Source organism: Gadus chalcogrammus, chromosome 8, assembly GCF_026213295.1.
Source record: "Gadus chalcogrammus isolate NIFS_2021 chromosome 8, NIFS_Gcha_1.0, whole genome shotgun sequence".
Taxonomy (NCBI): Eukaryota; Metazoa; Chordata; class Actinopteri; order Gadiformes; family Gadidae; genus Gadus; species Gadus chalcogrammus.
This window is the reverse complement of record NC_079419.1, coordinates 12403593-12426708: the sequence shown is the minus strand read 5'-3', so window position 1 is coordinate 12426708 and position 23116 is coordinate 12403593. Positions and strand designations below refer to the sequence as shown.

Below are 23116 nucleotides of genomic sequence, written 5' to 3'. Positions count from 1 at the left end.
TGCAATGCTTGACTCGTGTAAACAGACTCTAACAAATACCCTAACTGGTTGGAGGCGAGGAGCAGGTTTGCGCAACGTCTGCAGATACTAAGATGTCCACTCAAAAACACCAGCTGAACCCAGAAAACCCCCATTGTGTTGTTCCGATGCACCGGCAGAATTTGCTGAGTTTCCCAAGATGGAATTTCCAAATCAATCTCTCCTGAAATCCCCATGCCTCCCTCAACAACAACAACACACACACACACACACACACACACACACACACACACACACACACACACACACACACACACACACACACACACACACACACACACACACACACACACACACACACACGCACACACTTGATCTGTTTGAATTCCAGATGTTTTACATGGAATCATGGAATTCTCTCCCATCTCTTCCAACTGTGACTTAACTTATGACCCCCTCCCCCCTCTCTCTCTCTTTCCCATTCCCTCTCCAAACCGAACCCCGTGACTTTATTAGCCACGCGCCAGTTTAAATGCAAACCAGAACAGTATTAATCACTTTTGCACAATAGGAAAAATCCCTCATCAGCTGAATTACATAATCCCCCTGCCTGCCTGTACTGTATTTAAAACACGCCATGCAGTCCTATTTCCTCTCTTTGGGTTTTCAATCATTTGCCATCTTATGTGACACGCCAAACGGAGATGTTTATTTGAATTATTATCAAGGCAGTGCAGGAAACGCCTTAGCTTGTCGATTGATGAAGCACATTCACTGGCTCATGGCTCACATTTGGATTGCACACGTGTCTGTTATTATAAAAAAAACAAAGGTTAAAACACGCACACCCACGCTATCTTCCACCCTATGGGTATTTTGTTTATTGTGTGTGTGTGTGTGTGTGTGCGTGTGTGCGTGTGTGCGTGCGTGCGTGCGTGCGTGCGTGCGTGTGTGTGTGTGTGTGGAGTATTAACACAATCTTCTTCGTTACTGTTTCTACTTAACTCTTGGACACGGCCTGTTTTTTCCGTCCCTCTTTTCATTGCTACAAGTTTCCGAGCCCCAGCGGTGGATGTCGGAGTAGGAGTGGAGCTGTCGGGGAAGCATGAGAGCTGGAGGTACTGGTGATGGAGCTTTTAGATGTGAATGTTAGTTTCTTTCAGTTAATCGAAGTGCTATGAGAGAGATTCAGCAAAAGAGCGGTTACGTCACCATTGTAGCTAGTGTCATCACGTGATCTTTAGAAAACGCGGTTAAAATATATTTATACGGTTTAGAAAGTGTGGTTAAAATGTCATTTTTTACAACAGCTACTTGCTAGACATGAAAATGAGCTGAAATGAGAGAAGATTAAAAAACAAAGCACAAGTGTTTATGAAGTAACATTTATTTCGTAAGAAAGTTAGGAAATGGAAGAAATTCCGCCAAGGCACAGTCTCGTTGAGAAAACTAGGTGGGTCATCATTATTATCATCATCATTAGTATTATCATCATTATTGTGAGCTAGCTAGGACCCTTAGCTCAGTGGTATAGGAGAAAGCACCAAGACTTGAGAATCGTAAACACTTACAATGACAAAAAGAAGTCATTTGTTTTAGATCTTTGATTTATTTCATTTGAGATGGATAGAAAAAAACAAACACCAATAAAAAAAACTACAATCAAGTATCAAGAAAAATACCCCGTCCCTTTCAGTTTCCCCCAAATATAAAATTAAGGCCACATTTTCTGTCACTGTCCAGCAGGACTTAATAATGACAATGTACAAAGAAACAACCCATACTCACAGAGGACAAAAATAACAACAATAGTAATAGTCACAATAATAATGACAACATCACTGCTCATAATACTCATCAAAGATTGGTAGGCTAGACAAAAAGAATGGTTTCGGACAGACTTTTATAAAATCACTTTCCTCAAGTAAGAGTGCTTTTCATGCTTCTTACGTTTATTTCCCTTTTTCTTATCAATACTGGCTCTTCAACATTTTATCTTCACTGTAAATTTTACTGTGACTATAAAGTCACTGCAGTTTTCAAGTGTATACACGCGCATGCGTGTCTATGTGTGTGCGTACATGCATGTGCATAGTTGTGCATGCACATTTAATGTTTATTCGCTTGTGTACTCTTGAGAAGAGAGTAAAAAATAAAGAGGACAGTCCAAGGGGCTGACATGCTTCAATAGAGGCGCAAACACACAATGACCCCTGACCCTTGGCTAAAACAACAACACAACAAAAAAATACATTGAAAAAGGCTAAACCAAACAGCAACAAGCTGGCGTCAACAAACCACAAAGGAGGAGAGAGAACAGGGTTGAAAATAAGAGACAGAGGGGGCGTAAAAAAGCGAGGGAGGAAAAAAGAGAAAATATTTAGGAAAAAGAGCAAACAAATTCTTCTTCCGTGTTTGGTTTAGCCGGCGAAGCCGCACTTCGTCGCCCACGTTCTCGTTCATCTCGGCGTTTCCCCCTATCTCCTGCTTCCATCTCTCTCCCAAACGTTCCTCTTTTAACCTCTCTCTCTGTCTCGGTCCCTCTCTATCCCCCTCCTCTTCCTCCTCCTCCTCCTCCTCCTCCTCCCCCTCCCCTCCCTGGTCCCTACACCTGGTCCAGTAGTGACCTCTTGCAGTAGAGGAGTCGGCGTGGGGTTCCGTAGCGACGGAAGAACAGCAGCACCGCCAGCGTGAGGATGACGCACACCAGCAGCATGATGGGCACCACCACGGCCGCCGCACTGCTCCCGGCCCCCGGACGCTCCCCGTCCACCTTAATGATGATCACCTCCGTGTCTTCCTCTCTGTCCACCCCCCTCTCCCTGTCCCTGTTCCTCTCCCTCTCCCTCTCCCTCTCCCGCTCCCTCTCCCTCTCCCTCTCCCTCTCCCTCTCCCTCTCCCGCTCCCGGTCCCTGGTTCTGTCTGCGTCTTCCCGGTCCCTGGTTCTGTCTGCGTCTTCCCGGTCCCTGGTTCTGTCTGCGTCTTCCCGGTCCTTGTCCTTGTCCCCCCTCCTCCCGTCCGTCTTGGGCTCGTCGTTGGCACAGCCCATCCAGTCGCGCAGCGCTGACTTTGGGTAGCCGGGCTCCACGCGCATCATCTGGTTGTTGAACTTCCAGTATTTGTTGGCCTTGTAGAAGTATGTGTACGCTGCGTAGAAGAGGAGGGGGGAAACGATTAGCAAACAACAAATGTTGGTCGGATTCCGACTCGCGAGACTAACAAGGAATTTAGAAACATGTCCTTAAGAGGCGTCTTGCTGTAGGATGTCTGCCGTCATCCTTTTTGGTTTGGATTCGACCAGCCCTGGCCACCGTTTCTCCTCCTGCTAGGTTCTACATCGGCTGCCCGAGGATGTCATGCGATAGACTTTGAGAACAGGAAGTGAATGGTTGGTCCATACCCTGGTCTTTGCTCATGAAGGCAGCCTTGAGGTTGTCAGGCACGCCCTTCCACACACTGATGGACTTTGGGTAATCCCTGTCCACCGTCCGCGACTCGTGGTCGAAGCGGTAGTACCTGGAACGAGGAAGAGGGTACATGTGAGAAAGAGGAGAAGAGAGAGATGGAGAGAGAGTACACTAGAGAAGGAGGAGTGAGAGAGAGATGGAGAGAGAGTACATATGAGAAGGAGGAGAGAGAGATGGAGAGAGAGTACATATGAGAAGGAGGAGAGAGAGATGGAGAGAGAGTACATATGAGAAGGAGGAGAGAGAGATGGAGAGAGTACACTTGAGAAGGAGGAGAGAGAGAGAGATGGAGAGAGAGTACATATGAGAAGGAGGAGAGAGAGATGGAGAGAGAGTGCATATGAGAAGGAGGAGAGAGAGATGGAGAGAGTACACTTGAGAAGGAGGAGAGAGAGAGAGATGGAGAGAGAGTACATATGAGAAGGAGGAGAGAGATGGAGAGAGTACACTTGAGAAGGAGGAGAGAGAGAGAGATGGAGAGAGAGTACATATGAGAAGGAGGAGAGAGATGGAGAGAGTACACTTGAGAAGGAGAGAGATGGAGAGAGAGAGAGTACATGTGAGAAGGAGGAGAGTGTACATGTGAGAAAGAGGAGAAGAGAGGAGTGGGTGAGAGTACATGTGAGAAAGAGGAGAAGAGAGGACTGGGTGAGAGAGAAAGAACATATGAGAAGGAGGAGAGAGAGAGGGAGAGAGCTCACGTGAACGTGAGAAGGAGAGGGGAGAGAACAGGGAGGGACAGGGCATGGAGTTGGGAGTGAGGGAAAACCAAGATTACTTAGAGACTGGAGAAAAAGAGGGAGAGCAGAGAAGGAGAGAAGGAGATGAAAGAGTGAGTGCGGTTGAGAAATCAAATGAGCTGGAGAGATAGAAAGGAGGCGGGAAGAACAGGCAGAGAGAGAGAGGGGAGCTGAGGGTTTTCCCTGAGTTTTGGACACTAAATGTTTCCGGTCGACCACCGGTACGGTCATACAGTTTGTTACATTGCAGCATCCCTACGGTAACTTAGTATAACTTGGTAGCATGCTTGCATTGTTTTTCTGCGGATCATTGCACGTGTTGCATTTTCGTTCATACACAATCGTTATTCCACTGTAGCCTAATATATATGTGTTTATATTATTAGATAAGAACATTGTAAACAAACGTCAATGTCAAGCCCTATTTAAAGACAATGAGAGAGAGAGACAAAGAGAGAGAGTGTTTATAGGGGTGTGTACAGGCCCCAGAAGAGTAGCAAACAACAGAAACAGAACTGAACGTTAAAAGAACACTGACAGCACAGTAACAGAACAGTTTCAGAAAGACACGGAACAGAACCAGAACTGAACAGATAGAAAGGCCAGATGCCAATGGGAGGAGTGTATATGAGCCCACCACACAGCATTCCGCTGAGGCAATCCGTTTTTTTTAATTGCCTATGAAATATAAACGGCAGGAAATCTCAGAGCAAATGATGCTTTGGATTTTATAGTTTTTATGCTCTCTCTATTACTGTCTTGAGCATGTCGGTAATTTGAACCCTGTGGTGATGGAACAGAAACGCTGCGTACTCGGTCGAAGCCCTTCTATTGGTCGAGGCGACCTGGTGAGGTCAACCCATGGTTCCTTTATCCCTGTGTGGGAGTTGTGAGGCCAGTGGAACCATCCAGAGTGTATTTCAGGGCCCGGCTGTCTATGTAATAAACAGACATAAACATCCATCCATACAGACATAAACCACACAACAAAAAAACACACACACAAACACACAAACACAAATCCTTACGCCAGCCCCACACAACAGACAAACACACATACATCAACAGATAAAAAAACACACAACAAAGACAAACACAAGCACCCATCAACACACACACACATACATCCTTACACAAGCACCACGAAGAAAGACCCACGCACATCCATCCATGAGCACCCTGTTGTTTGCTTATGTGTGCATGTGTGCGTGCGGGTGAGGGCGTGCGTGTACAGAAGGTCAAGCGACTCACTTGCTCCCGTGGAAGTAGTAGGTGTGTCCGTTGAGCGTGTAGTAGAGCGAGGCGTCGATCCGGTCGGTGGGCAGCCCGGTCCCCATTTCCCGCAGGCTCTTGGGGAAGCCTGGCTGCAGGCTGGACTCATCGAACACCCAGTATTTGTCTCCTGGACGACAAAGACCGGGGAGTGAGGTCGGACACAACGACAACGGTTCCAGGTGGGAAGGTGTTGGCTTGGACAACACCTGTTCACATCATCTTAAAGGGCTTTCCTCTTTAGGAGAGCGTGAGCCCACTGATTTAAGAGTGGGGTTTTGATTAATACAGGCTGAATCTGAGGTTACCTTTGAAGAACGCGAACATCCCGTCTTCCCTTTCGAAAGCATTGTTGATGTGGGACGGCAAACCTCTCCAGAAGTGACCCATCGGCATGGGGTATCCTTCCAGCACTTGGTTGTTGCGCACACGCCAGAACCACTTATCCTGAAAACAGCACACACACACACAGGTATATATGTTAGGACTCACTTGCATAACACGGGCGCCTACATGATCCACAAGCTCCAGGCAGTTCCCCAGGCGCACGGTTACCTTGAAGACAAACATCTCCCCTCGGAGGATGGCGATGGTGTCGAAGTGGCCTTCGCAGATGTTGGGTCCGAAGTGAGGGGTCTCCTGGGGTTCCGTGGGATCGGGGTCTTCGTTGTACGGCGTGCGAGACGTCACGGGCGGGGGGACTGGACCCGAACTGGAGCCTAAGGTCATGGGAGAGAAAAAGAAAAGAAAAAATGAAATAAACGGCAGCCTGTGTCATCTGTATCATTCGGTGTATATCTATGATTTTCTGAGAGACAACAATATTCTCATCAAACATGATTCACAGGCTGCTATCACTAGTAGTTGTATATTTTCTATTTTCTATGGAAACACAAAGATACAAGACAAAACAAAGAGACCATTCTATGTCAATCTATTTAATGGCATGAATACATAAAATGATATTAAGGTAAAGTAATATGTTAGCTAAAGTAAAGTCATCTTATGTAAAGTAAGGTTGTAATGTGATCTAAAGCAATATAAAGCAAAGCAATGTGATCTAAAGTAATGCAACCTAAGGTAAAGTAAAGTAAAAGTAATGTAACTCTACCATAGAGCTGCTGAATGCCTCTGCGGTCATCGTCAGGCAGCAGGAAGTTGTCGGTGTCCATCCACTGGTAGAAGGGGGCCATGATGGCGGACGGGTCGTTGGAGTGCTCCAGACCCAGAGCGTGGCCCAGCTCATGCACCGACACCAGGAACACATCATTTCCTGCCAAGAGATTTTCACACATAAAGCTCTGCAATGATGTTCAACTCCATCTCTATTCTAGTGGACTCGATCTCTGTGGTTTGTTTTTCCTTTGAGTTTTGTTTCTGATGTTTCTGACTCACATCTCTTAAACAAATGACAAAACCCCGTTTGCATCAGTTCACATATTACCACCCTCTGAGACTGTTAACCCAGACATACTTACTGGCGCAGGTCCGAACTTGTTCTGACAATTTGCTTGTTACATCAAAAAAAAACTGCTTACTCTCTTGAAAACATGGGAAACTCCCTGCTAGTTTTATTTTTTAAGTTCAGTCGCAACAGCAAAACAAAAAGTGATCTCTCCGTTTTGACGGTGATAAATTATGTTGTTATGATCCAAAATGGCGGCCGCTTTCTCTCACCATACAGATCTCGGTTTCCAACGGTCCACGGCTCGGCCGCGTCGAAGTGGGTGTCCCCGCCAATGCCGTTGCTAGGGAAGTAGGCGTGCGCCAGGAAGCCCCCCTCGCCATCGAAGGGGCTGCTGTCACCGTGGAAACCCTCAGCGAAGAACAGCATGATGTCGGCGAACTCCTCCACCTTGTCTCGGATGTAGCTGTAGGGGATCTCGCGGAAGGTCAGCGGGGTCACGCCCTCCCACACCTTGAAGGCCTTCCTGATGGCCTCGTGGGTCTCGAACTCGCCCACCTTGGGGGAGTAGTTCTGGATGCTGCAGGAGGGTGGCGTCAGGTTAAACTCAATAAAATGAAACAAATGTGTGTGTGAAGTCTGGTGTCTGTGTAAGGGTCAGCCCTGAGGCTTGCTGTGTGGTATGGGGTATGGGAAATTCAGTGAATGGAGGCTTCTGCGGTAGTATTCGACTCACTGTCGCTCATAACTAGCGCCTGAGTCATTGTTTATATCAAAAGTTCCAAAGGACACATCTTCTTGCCAATGTTTATTCATTGCCCAAACGGGGTTGTTTATTGTATGTTTCAGATGTTAATAAGTCCTATTTCGGTTTTCGGGTCATTTACGTTCCACTTGCTCAAGACCTTCTTTCAATCACATTAGCCTGCTGCTAGTGGAAGTGCCAAACGGTACAACTGCCTTATATGGGCATATGTCGTGATGTCACTTTCAAGGTCTATCTAGCAGCTGGAGGCCAAAAAACCAACAGGAGGCAGCCATTTTGATTCATCAGCTGAGCCTGCTTAAGAGATGACCGAGAGTCAATTAAATCCCTTCATCCATGTTTCAAACATGTTAAATTTAAAAATATATAGTTATATCGCATACAATTCAGTTTTGACCATGCGTGACATCGGCGACTTACGAGAAGGTGATGTCCCTCTTGTCCCACTTGAGGCCCTGGATAGCGTAGCGCTTCTTCCTCAGGTTGCTCTTAAGCTCCGAGCCAAACTTGTCTGGCACGCCGCAGCGAGGCCGCTGCATGGCCCTGCCAAACACAAGTCACACTCTGGTCAGACCGGAGGCACTGGAAAACACACGCTGGAAGCATGTCTACTGAACAAAACGTTTCAGCAAAACTATGGTGGGAAGCAGGTGAGTCCAAAATATTTTTCAGTTCGGTCTGCCCGTTACAAACCCAGAGGGGATGAACTTTTGGAGGATCGATCTCCACCTTCGTTATTTGTGAATCAGCGGTCTACTAAATTCTGACGTATTATCATTGATTGCCCAGCTTAGCATTCATGTTCTGCTACCTGATAGCACCCTCCTAGCTAGCAAATGTATCATATTAAAACAATCCATATTATTATCAAACAGGAAGAATAGATTAATCTTCTCCACCTTACATTTAGCAGACACCTTAATCCAAGTGAAACCCAAGAAACACCATTAAGAAAGATGAGGTTCATTATTAATGTGAGTATTTGCATCGGTGCATTGCCGTGGTTACACAGAGTATCTCTCACTGGATGGTGTTGGCGTCGATGGAGCCCGTGACGGTGAGGCCGTAGAACCTCTGCATGGCTGCGATGGCGGAGGGGACGGACTTCGGGGAGCGGAGCGCGTGCGTCCGCATGTCACCTGGAGGCAGGTACCCGTACTGCTGTAGCCATGACTACCGGGAGAGGGAGACGAGAGCGTCAGTCAAAGAAGTTCATCTGACAAAGTTAGCGAGCGGTGGAAATGCACGTTTTCTTTTGTTTGTTAATAATTCGAATCGATTTTCGTGAAGTGATTTGAAAAAATATTCAAATAAACTTTAGAAATATACTAGGAAGATTATCAAAATAAATGCAAAATTATAAATTCAGGTTATAGCACGATGAAAACGATCTTGAATAAAGCATAACATTTAATTGCCAAGTGAGCTAAACATTAAAAGAGATGAGAGAATTATGAAGGTTCTCTTGTAAACACATTCTGCAGGGTTGGATTTTATATCAACATGATAATGACTGGGCTGAAAGGGCCTTCCATCGGTCTAATGGTACCATTGGGTTAGCTGTGTGACACAACTCTCGCTATACATCTGTTACATAGTGGTAATAGTCATGTAGGTAGTGAGATATGGCACACAAACGTAACTACATTTCATAGAAACGGTCAACAAAGGGAGAGAAGTAACAGCAACATGATATCAGCATAATGGCCCCAGCGATGTTGATCACGTTACACTATGTTACAGTTATTTAGAAGACACTTTCGTCCAAAGCGACTTACAATAAGTGCATTCAACAATGAGGATTCACCCCAAAAAAGTGCAAGAATAATTTATGTCAAGATTCTAAAAATAAGCAAAGCAATTAAAATATAACATATTGTTTATATATTGATTACACTTTAAAATATAGAAACAAGATGTTATATTTTAATGAAAAACTATTTCACTTTCAACATCTTTGTTGGCACAAAGTCATTTTACCCTCAATGCCAGTCCACCTTAACTGTTCTGCAGGCTGAAACATGTCTTGGAACAAAGAGAAAGGTCAGGTTTCAACCCAGAGTTGCTTCTTCATGTCGAGGAAAACCAACCTGGAGTTGCTCTGAGTAAAAGTCGAGGAAGATTTCCGAAGGTTAACACTGTCATTAAACTACATTTGGGCTCTTCGTTACCTATCAACCCACAATGGTTGAGTCTTAAATGGACGCAAATTAAACATATGTTTAATACTATACTATAGGACTATATATTATCTAACTTGACGAGATAGAACTTCTAAGAACCAACTGCAACAACTAATGATAGTTAAGTTATAGTTAGTAGCTTGAAGAGCATATGACAGAACTATCATTCAATGACCCAGAATCCCCCCCCCCCCCACACCTCAAAAATACAGTTCAGTGGACTTCACTCAAATGGCTTCCATCTTGGATCTAAACACTAGCTGGGTGGGTGAACTGAATGCCAGCTTGCGTTTAGAACCGATATGGCCGCTTTAGAACCTTGATTCCAGGTGCCACATGTTATGGTCTCCTTCCTAATGTGCCCTTATAAGCTATTAACCTTAACACCCACGTTCACACCAGAGCCGTGGGAAGTTATACCGAATACCTTGTGAGCTACGAGGGCGGTATAAATTATAGCCCAACCCGGTGAAGCTGTGTCCCACATTAGTGCACGTGGTCGTGGTGTTGCCCGGATCCCAGACGTGCACGCCCCAGGATGTGAGGAACGTGAGTCCCTGAGTGGGCTTCACTGTTTGTTTAACAAGGCGAGCGATCATGGATGTTGAATCAAACTATAACCAAGTCTGTAAGGGACCGAAATAGACCATTTATATAAAAATAAAACAATATTGATCCAGGTTTAGTTTGTGGCCGTCCCCCCTTGAGTTCTGTTCCCTGGAGATTCTGAGAGAGATCTACATAAGGGATGCTTTATGGCTTGGTTAATAACAGCAGTGACTACGACCGGTGTGTGTGAGAGTGTGTGTGTGTGTGTGTGTGTGTGTGTGTGTGTGTGTGTGTGTGTGTGTGTGTGTGTGTGTGTGTGTGTGTGTGTGTGTGTGTGTGTGTGTGTGTGTGTGTGTGTGTGTGTGTGGAGTGGGAGGAGAGACTAGATGAAAGCCTGGTAATTAAAAGAGATGGAGAGGGGGCTGCAAAGGGAGAGGAGCGAAGGGGGAGGGAGGGAGAGAGAGAGAGAGAGAGAGAGAGAGAGAGAGAGAGAGAGAGAGAGAGAGAGAGAGAGAGAGAGAGAGAGAGAGAGAGAGAGAGAAAGAAGGAGCGGGACGGATTCCAGACAGAGGGAGGAGGAGAGAGCGGGAGGGAGGGAGGGAGGGGGAGATGGGACAACGATAGGGAGTGCTACAGGGTAGGCCGTTTCGGGCTTGGCAGCGGTAGTGGCTGTATGGCCTGTATTTATTGAACTTTACTTCCTCTACGCTAGTCCAAACCTCAGTGGCCGGTCCTGTAGCATGTCAGCTGACTAGAGGGAAAGAGAGAGTACCGAGGGAAATATCTCCCACTCTCTTTCTCTCCCTCTACTTAATGCTGCTTGATTGATAAGGAAAATAAACAGATACATTGATTTTCCATTTTGCTCAGATCTCTCTCGCGCCACTTCTCGGTCTCTCTTCCACTCTCATTTTTTGTCTCTACCTTTCTCTCTCTCTTTCACTCCATCTACCTCCTCTCTCATTCCCCCTTCCTTCTATCTCTTTCCTTTGACCCTCAATCAATACAACCGCAACCCCAGAGTTCTAACTAACAACCATACGGTGACACTCTGAGGTGTGTGTGTGTGTGTATGTTTGTGTGTGTGTGTCTTTGAATATAGCGTGTGTGTCCATAGCGTGTGTCCATAGCTCATAAGTGAGTGTTGACGATGGCCTGCTTATATTTGAAGGCCACTCCTTTTTTTGTGAAAAGGGCCTTTTTTCTGTTGTTTATTAAATTCTCATGTTGACTTGAGTTCAGTGGAGAAGGCAGCTAGAGAATGACGCGCTCCCCTCCGCCCCTTAACGCGACCCCACCGCCCGTCACCCCCCCCCCCCCCCTCCTGTTACTGGGCTCTTTAAGTGATTCCCTTGAGATTATTTTCATCCGAGGAGGACAGTCCCACGTTGCCTCACTTCTTGTTATTATGACTATTTATTCTACACTCGACACTATTGCCGCTTTTCCACCGCACATGTAGCTCGACTCGACACAACACGACTCGACACGACTCGACACGGTAGCAGCGCGGGTGCTTTTCCACCGCAAATAGTACCTCCGGGACGTGGGCGGGGTCGTCTGCGCGAAAGGGCCGTGACGTATTTTTGTACGCGACGCAAACAACACCTACGTAACCCACACATGGACAGAACCCACATAACAACAATGGAGAACATCGATGCGATGGTATTCGTGTTCGTATTATTAGCTGGCATGTTGAAGAAGTGGAATATGTTGGCTGCGGCGCTACTATGGCTGTTCTATCGTTACCAGCATGGTTGCCATGTCGCTCTCGTGACTTCGTCACACTCTCTGGCCAATCAGTGGCCGGCCGTCTGCCGACGTCACATTTTAGCATCGGCTCAGCCGCTTGGAACCTAGAGCGAGGCGGTACTAGAAAAAGCAGCCACTTGAGGTACTAGATCGCGGTGGAAACGCAAAAAAGGCGAGCTGAGTCGAGTCGAGTCGAGTCGTGTCGAGCTGGTACCATGCAGTGGAAAAGCGGCATAAGACTCTTGGTTCACGGTAAAAACAGCGTGGATGACGTCAAACTTTGTGCAACGTATTACTATTAAGCTAATATAGGTTATTGGTTAATATTATTTTGCTTTAACTCCGTTGATACTACCCCCCCCCCCTCAAGAAAACAAGTGGTTGCTATGCATGTCAGCAGCCCTCACGTAGGAGGATGGTGAGAAAAGGGGGGGGGGGAAAGGAGAGAAAGAGAGTTTCAAAGCAAGAGAAAGAAATAGAGATAGAAAGAGGGACAGGGAGAAATACATAGAGACAGAGAAAGAGATGGGGACGGTGGGTTGAGTGTGTTTAAGAGAAGAAAGACAGAAGAGAATGAGAAAGAGAGAAAGATCGCATTCGGGGGGAAATAAAGAAGAGTCAGTTGTTCCGTTCGGTCGGGTTAGCCGGTGGACTGGGGTGAGGCGAGAGAGCGGCGCACCCAGATGAAGATCGGCTACACTGCCCGCACCCCGTCCCCACGTCCCGCAGCTAACCCGTCTCACACGCTGCAGAACCTACGGCTCGCGTCAAACAGTGAGCACACGCCGTTAGCCTAGCGGTTGCTACGTTAAAAACTCTGTCCTGAGCGCAGGCTCGTTATGCAGAATTACATTTCTTGTGGTCGATTTTACACCATGTGTGCGTTCACTGAGCGTGGGGGGACGCAGCGCGGACCATGTGAGGTCAGCCTATACCTTTCATTTATTTTACCGTGTCATATGGATCCAACTTTGGACCAATGCGGCTTTGCAAGAACAACATACATCTAATGTAATAAATACAAATCCATGACCTCTGAAGGCCGCCTGTGTGTTGCCACGTGTACAGTGACCCCCTCCCACAGCTGAGCATGAAAACAAAGCCTGGGGCCAAGAATAACAGATCTAACGGGTAAGAAGGAACAAAACAAGTGCTTCTGCCAGAGACCTTTTAGCAGTAAATCCCCAGTCTGGTCCAACGCCAGAGCAGCGTCCCAGAATATCTTCTCTTTTTTTTTAAGACGTAAAACCTGATTGTGTCACGTTTTACTTCCTGTACGAACAGGAAATGAGGCAATGCCCTTCCTCCATTGTTTCCTCGGAAACGCGGAGGGTCGTGCCATCTAGGATGTCGGGCGGTTCCGACTAACCCTTACTCATCCTTCCTTCCCTTGTTCCCTCTGGCCTTCTCCCCTTCCCCCTCTCTCTCTCTCTCTCTCTCTCTGCTCTGCCATGGCTGTTCCGTAGATGACTGGACTGCAGCTGTAAGGGCCGGCCCGGCAGTGGAAACCTACCAGGACTTTAATTACAGCGTGCTGGCCGAGGCATGGGCGAGAGACATAGGGCCTGTGTGGGACATTTCCTGTCTCTTTGAATTAGCGGACGGCTTCATCTCTCAATGTCTCGCTGCCAGATTCCATCTTTGCCGGCGACACAATGGCCGCCCTTCTTGAGTAATTTTTCCGGAAGAGCGGGTTAAAGTTTGAACAGCCTCCTCTCTATTCTCCGTGTCCCCCGAATAGTTAGTCTCTCACTTTGAACTCGATGACATCAACTTAGGGTCTGCTGTGTGTGTGTGTGGGTATGTGTGTCTTTGAATGTGCACGAGTGTCTTTGTGTCTGTGTGAGTTTGTATTAAATATTGTGTTCTGGGGTATTTGTGCGTACATGCACACTGATGCAGGTTTACACTTACATTTGCTTTAATATTTGTGTGTGCGGATGTGTGAGTGTTGGCACATTGTTTTGTATGTGGGTCCGTGTCCGTGTGTGTTTCCGTGCATGCGCGTGTGTGTGTGTGTGTGTGTGTGTGTGTGTGTGTGTGTGTGTGTGTGTGTGTGTGTGTGTGTGTGTGTGTGTGTGTGTGTGTGTGTGTGTGTGTGTGTGTGTGTGTGTTTGCACATTGTTGCGGTTGTGTATGTATGTACGTGTGAGTGTGTGTCCGTTGTGGTTCGTCATTGTCAGCCGTTTAGGGGGTGACGACAATAATGTCTTAATAAGGAAGAGGAAATCCCCTACCCACTTCCTGCCATAACCTCACACCACAGGATATGACCCGCAGCGGTCTGCTCACCCCGGCCTGAGACCCCCTCCCCCCCACTAGATTGCCTGCCTCTGCAGACTGCCTGACTAGGGCACTAAAAGCTCTATTACCGTCAAACATAAATACCCAAATATCTGTGGGCAAATCCAGAGTAAGAGGCCGGGATCTGATTTCTCTGGGAGAAATGGCGTCGTAAACGTTGCCTTCTGAAATCTATGAAACATGGACGCGGAGCAGCACTGGGGCAGACCTGAAGGTGGAGAGCTGATGGAGTGATTAGATAAATAGTTTTCTCTTCATCCCTACTACAGTTAATGTCTATCACAGCTTTGGAGGTGCGTTACTGTCGAAGCTGATAGTGTTAATGCTATGCTTGACGGTACAATGTAGGTCAATGGAGATGCGTTTTCTTCCACTGGCACCGGCTGGAACTGCCATTCAGGGGTCCGCAGTCATCATAGAGAAAGATGATAACTAGGAGTGGGACTTTTAGGGACATTCATTCACAATGTAACCCCTCGGGAGCGCTCTGGGTTTAATACATGCATGACACACAGATGCACGCACACACAGATGCACGCACACACACACACACACACACACACACACACACACACACACACACACACACACACACACACACACACACACACAATGTAATGATATGAAGGGAAACAGGTGTGTATAGGACCTCACTTCCCTCCCTGCAACATAAACAGAGAACTTCCTTTCATTGCGGCACTGATAGTGGCTTTGAATAGAATAGAGTACAATAGAATATGATTGAATATAATTCAATATTATGGAACATTATAAAACAGCATAGAATATATATAATAATAGCATTTGACAGAATAGAACAGAAAACAACCGAATACTATTTGAGAGAATAGAATAGACTAGAATAAAACGTTTGTTAATCAGCTTCGGTGCTTGTTTCCACATCTAACCAGGGCTTAGAGCCAGAAAAAAGCTCCCTTAAGTGATGACATGTGTCAACAACCCCATCGCAGCTTCCACGTGAATACGCCCAAAGACCCACAACTTGGACCCCCCAAAACCCATCAAAAGGAGAATGAAAAGCCAGACACGTTTGCGCTGACCGCGTGTTGAAACAGTTTTCCTCCTCTTGTTCTTCGGCTTTCGAGCACTCAGCAGTTTTTGGGTGTTTTTAATGAGGGCTATCTTCATTACGGTCTGCTTCCTCCAACCCAAGTCAGAAGAACTCTCCTCACCCCTCAAGTCTGCGTGACAAGTCAAACCCTACATGCAAGATCGTAGCATCAAACCTGGCTAAACTAGGGGAGGTCATTCCAGTGAATACTGTTTAAAGGAAAGTAAGGGTGAATGAATGCACATGTAGGCGTAATGTCTTTGAAACGACGTGTCTCACCTCCGGCTTCACCTCTCGCTGCGTTGCTCCTTGCGCGTTCAGCTCCAGCGCCAGCGCCAGCAGCACGAGTTGGGCGATCGTTTTAATCCCAAATGCCATCCCTTGCACTCGAAAAAAGAAATAGCCTAACTAAACTTAACGGTTGCCTATAAAACGAACTGGTTGACTTGTTGTCAGAACATTATGCTGGAGAAAAAAAACTTGCCACACCGAATCCCTGAAAGTACGAAAGAACAAAACAACCCCCCAAAAAAGTGATACCACCACGGCTCAACCGCGAAGACTTTGCTTTCTATTATTTACACGGGTTGTTTTCCGCTATTTTAACGCATTATTCCCAATAGGCGACTTTAACAATAGAGTTGAAAGTTCTCAAATCTCTTTAGATTCTATCCTAGATAGTGTTGAGAGATAACGGCTCCCTTTTTCTGCAGATGTTACAATCAGGTTATTTATTTAAACAAAACCACCGTCCTGAGTATTAAAGCCGGAGTCTTATCTTTGCTGGCTTGTTGTTGCTTTATTTTGATCCGGCAGTCTCTCCCCTTCTTCCTCCCACCGCTGCAGACGTGGTAGTTTGATGGTCCCCCGAGGAGTCCCGCGATGGAAAATAGAGATCTGTAAAGCTCCCCCCTCCGGATTAGCCCATCCCATAACATGGACCGTATCCATGAATGTGCTGACCTTGGCGTTAAACTTGACGTAGTCTGCTCTTATTGAGAAAAAAGGGCTTTGCACACATATGATGTCCTGTTCTTTCTATTGGATGTGATTTTCACTACCAAGGACCAACACTTATATTATACCATTGAATTATTGGGCCTGCTGCTTATAAGGGTAAGGGTTTGAGTCAATTGAACAGCCTTATCTTAAGAAGACATATGCCTGCTAGCCTAAATGCCATGTTTAAATGTGTGATTAAGAATTGAAATAAGACATTATCCCATAGACAGAACAGACAAATTACAACATTTCCTTCTGCTGACTGAGTGGTTTAAGACCATTAGTTAAGAAACAAAATAGACACAACTATGTAGGAATAACCTTCATTAATTCATGATTGAACAGAATATGTTCATTCATCGATTCTTTATGTAATGCCAATGTAACCCGTATAATAGGCTACATAAATGCTGTTGGCAGATGTCAGGAAAATAGACACACGCCCCCTGGAGGATATATCGTTCACTGGTGTAGAGAGAGAGAGAGAGAGAGAGAGAGAGAGCGAGAGAGAGAGAGAGAGAGAGAGAGAGAGAGAGAGAGAGAGAGATGTTTGAAACTGGCCCCCTCTCATACATATTCACAAAAGACTTATGAAAACATGTGTATTTTTTTATTGAATGTTTTTTAACCCCTCAGTTCTAACCTTTGGGCACACCAAAATTACAACTTACAACAGACAAAGAGTTCTGGGTCTCCTATGTTTATATATATTTATATATATAAAGACACGACAGCGAGAAAAACAATAAACGCGAGACGAGTGTTACAGACATCACTTTTGACGATACAACAATGACATTATTCTCAGTGTAAAAGGACACATGTCTTTTCCAAGACCTGTCCCACATAGCTAATCCCCATTTAGTAATTCAACAGAATTCGTACTTGAATTCAGATCACAAGTCCAAAGTGAATTCGGATACAAACGGTGACTTCAGGTATAGGTCATTAAGGAGCAGGTTAAGAGTTAAGAGGCCTCTTGGGCAAGGATGCGGGAGTGCGGATCAGGGAACTGTGATTCTGCAATAGACTGAAGATGTTCTTCAAGGTGAACCACAGTTACAAGAGCGGTTGCTTAGAACATGTGGAAAATCAGACTTCCTATTCAGGTATCCACTAAGGTGATGGGCCTGGTTGGAAGTTCTAGGTCATTGTGTCTCGGTTCTCTGTCAGCGCTTGTGCCTATTGTAATGTCATCAAGATGTATAAGTCTGAATGTAGAACCTCATTAGTTCTATCCAAAATCTGTGTCTTATGCACCACAGGAATTCCTTATTTTTTTTACATATAGCGTAGTAGTACATTGAGTGCCAGAAAGAGTAGTCATATATGAAAATACCAATTTCCTATACTTTAGTGGTTTACTTGAAACTATCAGAAATTGCTCCAAGGCAAAATAAACAAACACGAAACATTTTTAACCAATTCTACGATCAACATTGATATACCAAGGAATCGTTCTTTGCTTGTAGTCATTACTACACCGTTGAGTGTTAGAACTGGCATGGACTTGTCAAAGCTCTTCAGAAGTAACAGGTAATCTGTTTGCTTTGCTATAGATTCAGAACGGACCTGGGGGCCTGGCCCGGGTCTGGCTTCATGACTTCAACCATTTTTGTCCTCTTCTTCCTCTTTTTCTTCTTCTTTGTCTTCTGCTTATTTTTTTTACACTGTCTTTTTTCGTTAAGGAGAAAAGCACAAAACAAACAGCTTGCACAAAACATACAAATCACTTGGACTATCAAAAGAACCAGGCTACTCAGAAGGTACCTAAGGGCAGCAATACTATGCAAAGAAGAAAAGTTACACACAGATCCGCATCCAGGAAGGACAGACGGTAAGCATCGATCCCAGCCCACCGGGCCCCTGCCACCGGTTCCCCTTCACACGGGCTCCAGTTTGGGCTCCTCATCGTCATCGTCGGGGCCCTCCATGGTCTCCTCCACAGGGACCCTCCCGGACCCGGCCAGGTCCATCTGAGACGACGACGCCAGGGGTGCTGCGTCTCCGTGGTTACCGGTGCCCGGGTCGTCAGCCGGGTCCGTGTTGGCGTTGAGGAAGGCCTGGTACTGGTTCCAGAAGCCCACAGAGCTCCTGGTGGCGGGGACGGTGGAGGAGGAGGTGGAGGAGGAGGAGGAGGAGCCGGGCGAGGAGGTGGAGGAGGTGGCCGGGAGTCGCTCGGACGAGGAGCGGCTGCTCCTGGCCGGAGGGCGGGCGCTGGCGGGCTTGGTGACCACGCCGTGGTGCTTCATGTGACCCTTAGGTGGGGGGGGGGGGTGAGGAGAACATCATAATGTCGTTAAATACTGCAGTATGAAATAAGTAAAAAGGGTATGGACCTCTGTAATGAGGCCCTCTGCATAGCAAACATCAGTCCTGTATTCAAGGTTCCGCCCCGTTGCAAACAAAACAAAGAACAGGGCTCATAACAAAAGGGCTCAAATCTTTTGTGGTTCAACTCTAACTCTGATGTTGCCATGACGGCCACCTGTCTTCTAAACAGAAAAACAGACAAACACAACTTGATGGAGGAACTTGATACAAAAACCGATGAATAGATGGATAGCTGCAAAACAGACGGCGGGTCAGAGAGGCAGATGGGTCACCTTGAGGCCGCTGCGGCTGGCGTACTCCTTCCCACACTCGGCGCAGCTGTAGGTCCTCTTCTCCGGTCGGGACATCGGCGGGGGAAGCGTCGGGGCGAGGCTCAGGGGAACCGCCGTGTCCAGCTGGTCGCCGTCCGCCAACCCGCCCATCTTAGCACCGTCCGCGCGGTCCTCCCTCCCGTACGAGGAGAAGTGGAGGCTCTGCCGGGTCTCCCGTATGTAGGCCGCCGCCCTCTGTGTCGCCACCGCCCTCTCACCGCCGCCGATGCCAACGCTGTTGTCGACGTCATCCAAAGCTGGCAAGGTCTGGGGTTGGTCGTCGTGCACGGCCTCTTGTTCTTGCTTTGGCGTAAGCGACTGAGGGGAGTGCATGTTGTCCACGTCCATGGGTTCTGGGTTTTGGAGCCCCAAGGACTGTTCCGGTTCCAAGGTGGGTTCTTCATGGGCTTTAGCGATAGCGAGGTCTTGACCCAGCAACGGGAGGGAAGGCTGGGTGGTGGTTGGGCATGGGTGGGCAAAGGAGGTCCCACAAGTAGGTGTGCTTAGTAGGTCCTCCAGATTGGATCTGGAGCCCGCAAAGAAAGCATCGTACGAGGTGGAGGCCTTTCCTTCTGGGTTGTCTGCGATCAGACCGCTAGAAGATATGGATTTACTTGGAGTGGAGGGAGTCGGCGATGGGCTGGACTTGGATCGATGCATCTCAACTGTGGCCAGGTGGTCAGGTTCTTTGTCTTCGGTATTTAGGGAGCCTGGATCCTCAGGTTGAGGAGCTGGTGTGGGGCTACTGACACACAGGACAGGGGGGTCCACACTGCCCGGGGCTGCGCTTTGAGTGGTGGGGATCAAGGATGGATCTGGGCTGAGGTCACAGGGAGGTATCAAGTCTGGACTGGAGGTTCCAGATTTGATCGGGTTACTGGTGCACGCAGATGGTGCGTAGTCAGACACCTCCATCGGTGCCACAAAGTGGCTGTTTGGGGTGACGAGGTCTTCCGCTTGGCCAGCCTCAGCCAGTGGAGGGGTTCTAGCTGAGAGTCCGGGTGAGTCAGAGGGCTGCGACAACAGAGCCGCCACGTCTGACTTCTCCAGCATCTCGGACGGCAGCTCTTCAGTCCCGTCGGGGGGCAGCTGCCCCCCGAGGTGCATGCGGATGTGATGCTGGAGCACAAGGGCATTGGTGAACTTGCGCTGGCACAGTGGGCACGAGTTCTGGATCCGTGAGTTAGGGGGTCGAGCCCGATGCGTGGCCAGATGTGAGCGCAGGCTCCCCTTGGTGGAGAATGATCGGCCACATAGTTTACAAGGGAAAGGACGCTCTCCAAGATGGGTGGCGTGGTGCAGCCGAAGGGCCCTGGGGCAGCTCAGGACACGGAGGCATACTCCACACTGGTTAGGAGCCAGGGTGTTTCCCGCACCTAAGATGTTGAGAGGCGGCAACATGGATCCTGCCAGAACACTAGCTCCATTAGCGCTCATTCCCAGCGCAGCCACCATCTCACGGGTGAAGTTTGAAACAGAAGTGGCCGCCGACATAGAGGACGGAGGGGAGGCCATGACGTAGGTGCTGGAAGTACTGGCATTTGTGAGGACACTGCTAAGTGACGCAGCCAAAGAGATTGCTGCATTGCTCCCTAAAATGTCCCCCATGGAGGTGGAGGTCGAGGAAGAGGCCCAGGGAAAGGCGGAGTGGGAAGGCTCCTTCTCCAGCTTTTCCACCAGCCTTTGCAGCTTAGAAGTGTCGGAAGTAGGGTTGGAGGAGGCCATGGTCGAGGCCAGGGAGGACGGTGAGGAGGTGGAGGGACAGGTGGAGGTTTTGGGTAAGGAGGCAAAGGGATAGTGTGCGGAAGAAGAGAGGAGCTGTGAGCCCGGAGCAGTGGAAGACGGGGGCCTTAGTAGCCCCAGGACAGGGTGGTGTTGGAGGGAAGGGTGCGTGGTGGAGGAAGACGAAGAGGAGGCCGACGGGAAGAGAAGCTTGGGCAGGTGAGCCAGCTGGGAGTAGGCCGAGGAGGGGATCATGGGGGTGTGGGGCGGGGTGTTCTCGTCAAAGTGCTGCTGCTTGGCTCCCTTGAACAACCCAGCGATGTTGGAGGAGGAGGACAGCGCCAGGGGGTTGGAGAGAAGAGAGGAAGCCAGTGAGGAGGTGGAAGAAGAGGAGGAGGAAGAGTTGGACGAGGCCGAGGCGATGGAGGCCACAGCGGCAGCGGCGGCGGCCCTGTTGAGCTGCAGCAGGGAGTGGGAGATCAGAGCCAGGTCAACACTCGGGGGCAGCGGCAGGGTAGAGGGGGCGGGTCCTCCTGTCCCTCCCAGGCTGAAGCCTCCAACGGCACCACCAGCCTCCATAGCATCTCCGTAGGCCTCATCCTCCGGCCTGCGCTTGCGCCTCTTCTGCATCATATTGAGAGCACTGACTGGGCTGCTGCTGCTGCTCATCGGCGGGCCGAGATCCGACCCGCCGCTACCTAACAACCCGGGCCCGAACAAAGATGGCGGCAAGAGGGAGAGGGACAGCTCTGGGTTCTGCTCGCGGTGACGCAGGAAGTGCACCTTGAGGTTACCGCGGGTGGTGAAGCGGCTCAGGCACACTGGACACTGGTACGGGCGTTCCCCCGTGTGCGAGCGGAGATGTATCTGCAGCGCCGAATCACTGCTGAACATTTTCCCGCAGAAACGGCAGCCATGTTGGAGGCGTCCGGCGGAGGCGGAGCTCATAAGGGAGGCGGAGCCCTGTGAAGCCCCTCCAGAAGAAGAATATATGGAATGCTGGCTTGACAGGCCGCTGGCTGAGCTCTGGCTGAAAAAGGACAGCCCGCTTTGCCCGCTGGCTGAGGTGGTGTTGGGGGATTTCTCGTGGAGATAGCGGCTGGGCATGGCCAGGGAGAGGGCCAATGGGTGGTTGGAGGAGGCCATACTAGAGCAGAGGGAGGATACAGTGGAAGAGGCAGAGGGGAGTGACGAGTGAGTGCTGACCCTGGGGTAGCCATGAGCTCCCAGATTGGTCACCGTGCCCTCAATCTGAGGCCTGAGCGGCTGCAGAATCTGAGACAAAGGGTGACTGGGCTTAGGGTTCTTCTGGGAGGACTGAGGGGGGAGAAGGGAGGAGAAACATGCCAAGAGGGGGGGCACTGACGTGGCAGGCTGCGGGGCAGAGGACTGGGGCGTGGGGCTTGAGGCTCGATCGCCACCTTCCAGGCAGAGCTGAGGCAGGGGAGCGAGCGGATGCTGGGCGGGCGAGTCCATGGTGTAGGACGCCTCACCCAGACGCAGCACCTGACGGCAGATCTCCTCCGTGATCTGCATCTGGTGGATCTGCCGTTGCTGCAGCACCCGCAGCTCCTCCAGGATGAGTCCCAGGCTCAGGTGAGCCCTGGAGGGCGCCGGCGAGGCCGAACTCACCACCGGGCTCGGGGTGGGGGTCACAGGGCTTGGGGGGCCCTCGGGCACCGGGCTGGGGCTGCCCGGGTGGGGCGGGGGACAGAGGGAGGCGGACGACGACGACGACGATGAGGAGGTGGTGGTGGTCGCCGACACGCCCAGCTTCGGGGACGCCATCAGGGCGCTGCGCAGGGTGTGTGCGCGGTCGCTGGCGGAGGAGGCGCGGTGGCTGTCGTTGAGGTGAGGGCCTACCGGGGGGTGGGCTCGGGAGGACAGGGAGGCGAGAGGGATGTCAGGTGACAGCTGGGGCTGGGAGCAGGGGCCTGATTGGCCGGGGAAGCCGGAGTGGGGCGGGGCTTTGGGGGCAGGCAGGGACGGGGTTTGGGAACCCTTGAAAGACGTACAGGGAGGGAGGGCAATCTGGGGGTGCTGGGTGGAGGTGGAAGGAAAGGTCAGGGGGGAGTCCCTGGCGAACTGTGACGACAGCAACTTCACCAACGGCTGGTCATCTGGGGAAACGGAGGGAGGAAGAAAGTTAGAAAATGTGTCTTCACAGCCGAACAAAATACGTCTTTCAATAACATGGGATTATAAAAAATGAATTGTAGTCGTGAACCCCTTATGAGAAAGCACTCCTGTGGCAT

At 49.0% G+C, this 23116-nt stretch overlaps 2 protein-coding genes across 2 annotated transcripts; both read right to left on the bottom strand.

The window, feature by feature from the left end:
- Positions 1 to 1349: 1349 nt before the first annotated feature.
- mmp14b (matrix metallopeptidase 14b (membrane-inserted)) lies at positions 1350 to 16366 on the bottom strand. The gene is made up of 10 exons (XM_056596067.1): positions 15772 to 16366; positions 8654 to 8802; positions 8050 to 8172; positions 7136 to 7443; positions 6570 to 6731; positions 6014 to 6177; positions 5767 to 5905; positions 5438 to 5588; positions 3380 to 3495; positions 1350 to 3126 (listed from the first exon to the last, which is right to left on the bottom strand). The coding sequence occupies exons 1-10, from the start codon at positions 15868 to 15870 to the stop codon at positions 2585 to 2587; spliced, it is 1953 nt and encodes a 650-aa protein (XP_056452042.1). The 5' UTR covers positions 15871 to 16366; the 3' UTR covers positions 1350 to 2584.
- Positions 16367 to 17096: 730 nt separating this feature from the next.
- sall2 (spalt-like transcription factor 2) lies at positions 17097 to 22649 on the bottom strand. Its single transcript, XM_056596059.1, has 2 exons — positions 19101 to 22649; positions 17097 to 18752 (listed from the first exon to the last, which is right to left on the bottom strand). The coding sequence occupies exons 1-2, from the start codon at positions 22647 to 22649 to the stop codon at positions 18378 to 18380; spliced, it is 3924 nt and encodes a 1307-aa protein (XP_056452034.1). The 3' UTR covers positions 17097 to 18377.
- Positions 22650 to 23116: the final 467 nt, after the last annotated feature.

Excerpts from the sequence above, each read along its gene's own strand:
- sall2 (XM_056596059.1), bottom strand. The coding sequence starts at position 22,649 with ATGGCGTCCCCGAAGCTGGGCGTGTCGGCGACCACCACCACCTCCTCA. Across the intron at positions 18,753-19,100 it reads CCAGCCGCAGCGGCCTCAAG|GGTCACATGAAGCACCACGG; the intron begins GTGACCCATCTG and ends CCCCCACCTAAG.
- mmp14b (XM_056596067.1), bottom strand. The coding sequence starts at position 15,870 with ATGGCATTTGGGATTAAAACGATCGCCCAACTCGTGCTGCTGGCGCTG. Across the intron at positions 8,173-8,653 it reads ATCGACGCCAACACCATCCA|GGCCATGCAGCGGCCTCGCT; the intron begins GTGAGAGATACT and ends TGTGTTTGGCAG. Across the intron at positions 5,906-6,013 it reads GGGAGATGTTTGTCTTCAAG|GATAAGTGGTTCTGGCGTGT; the intron begins GTAACCGTGCGC and ends TGCTGTTTTCAG.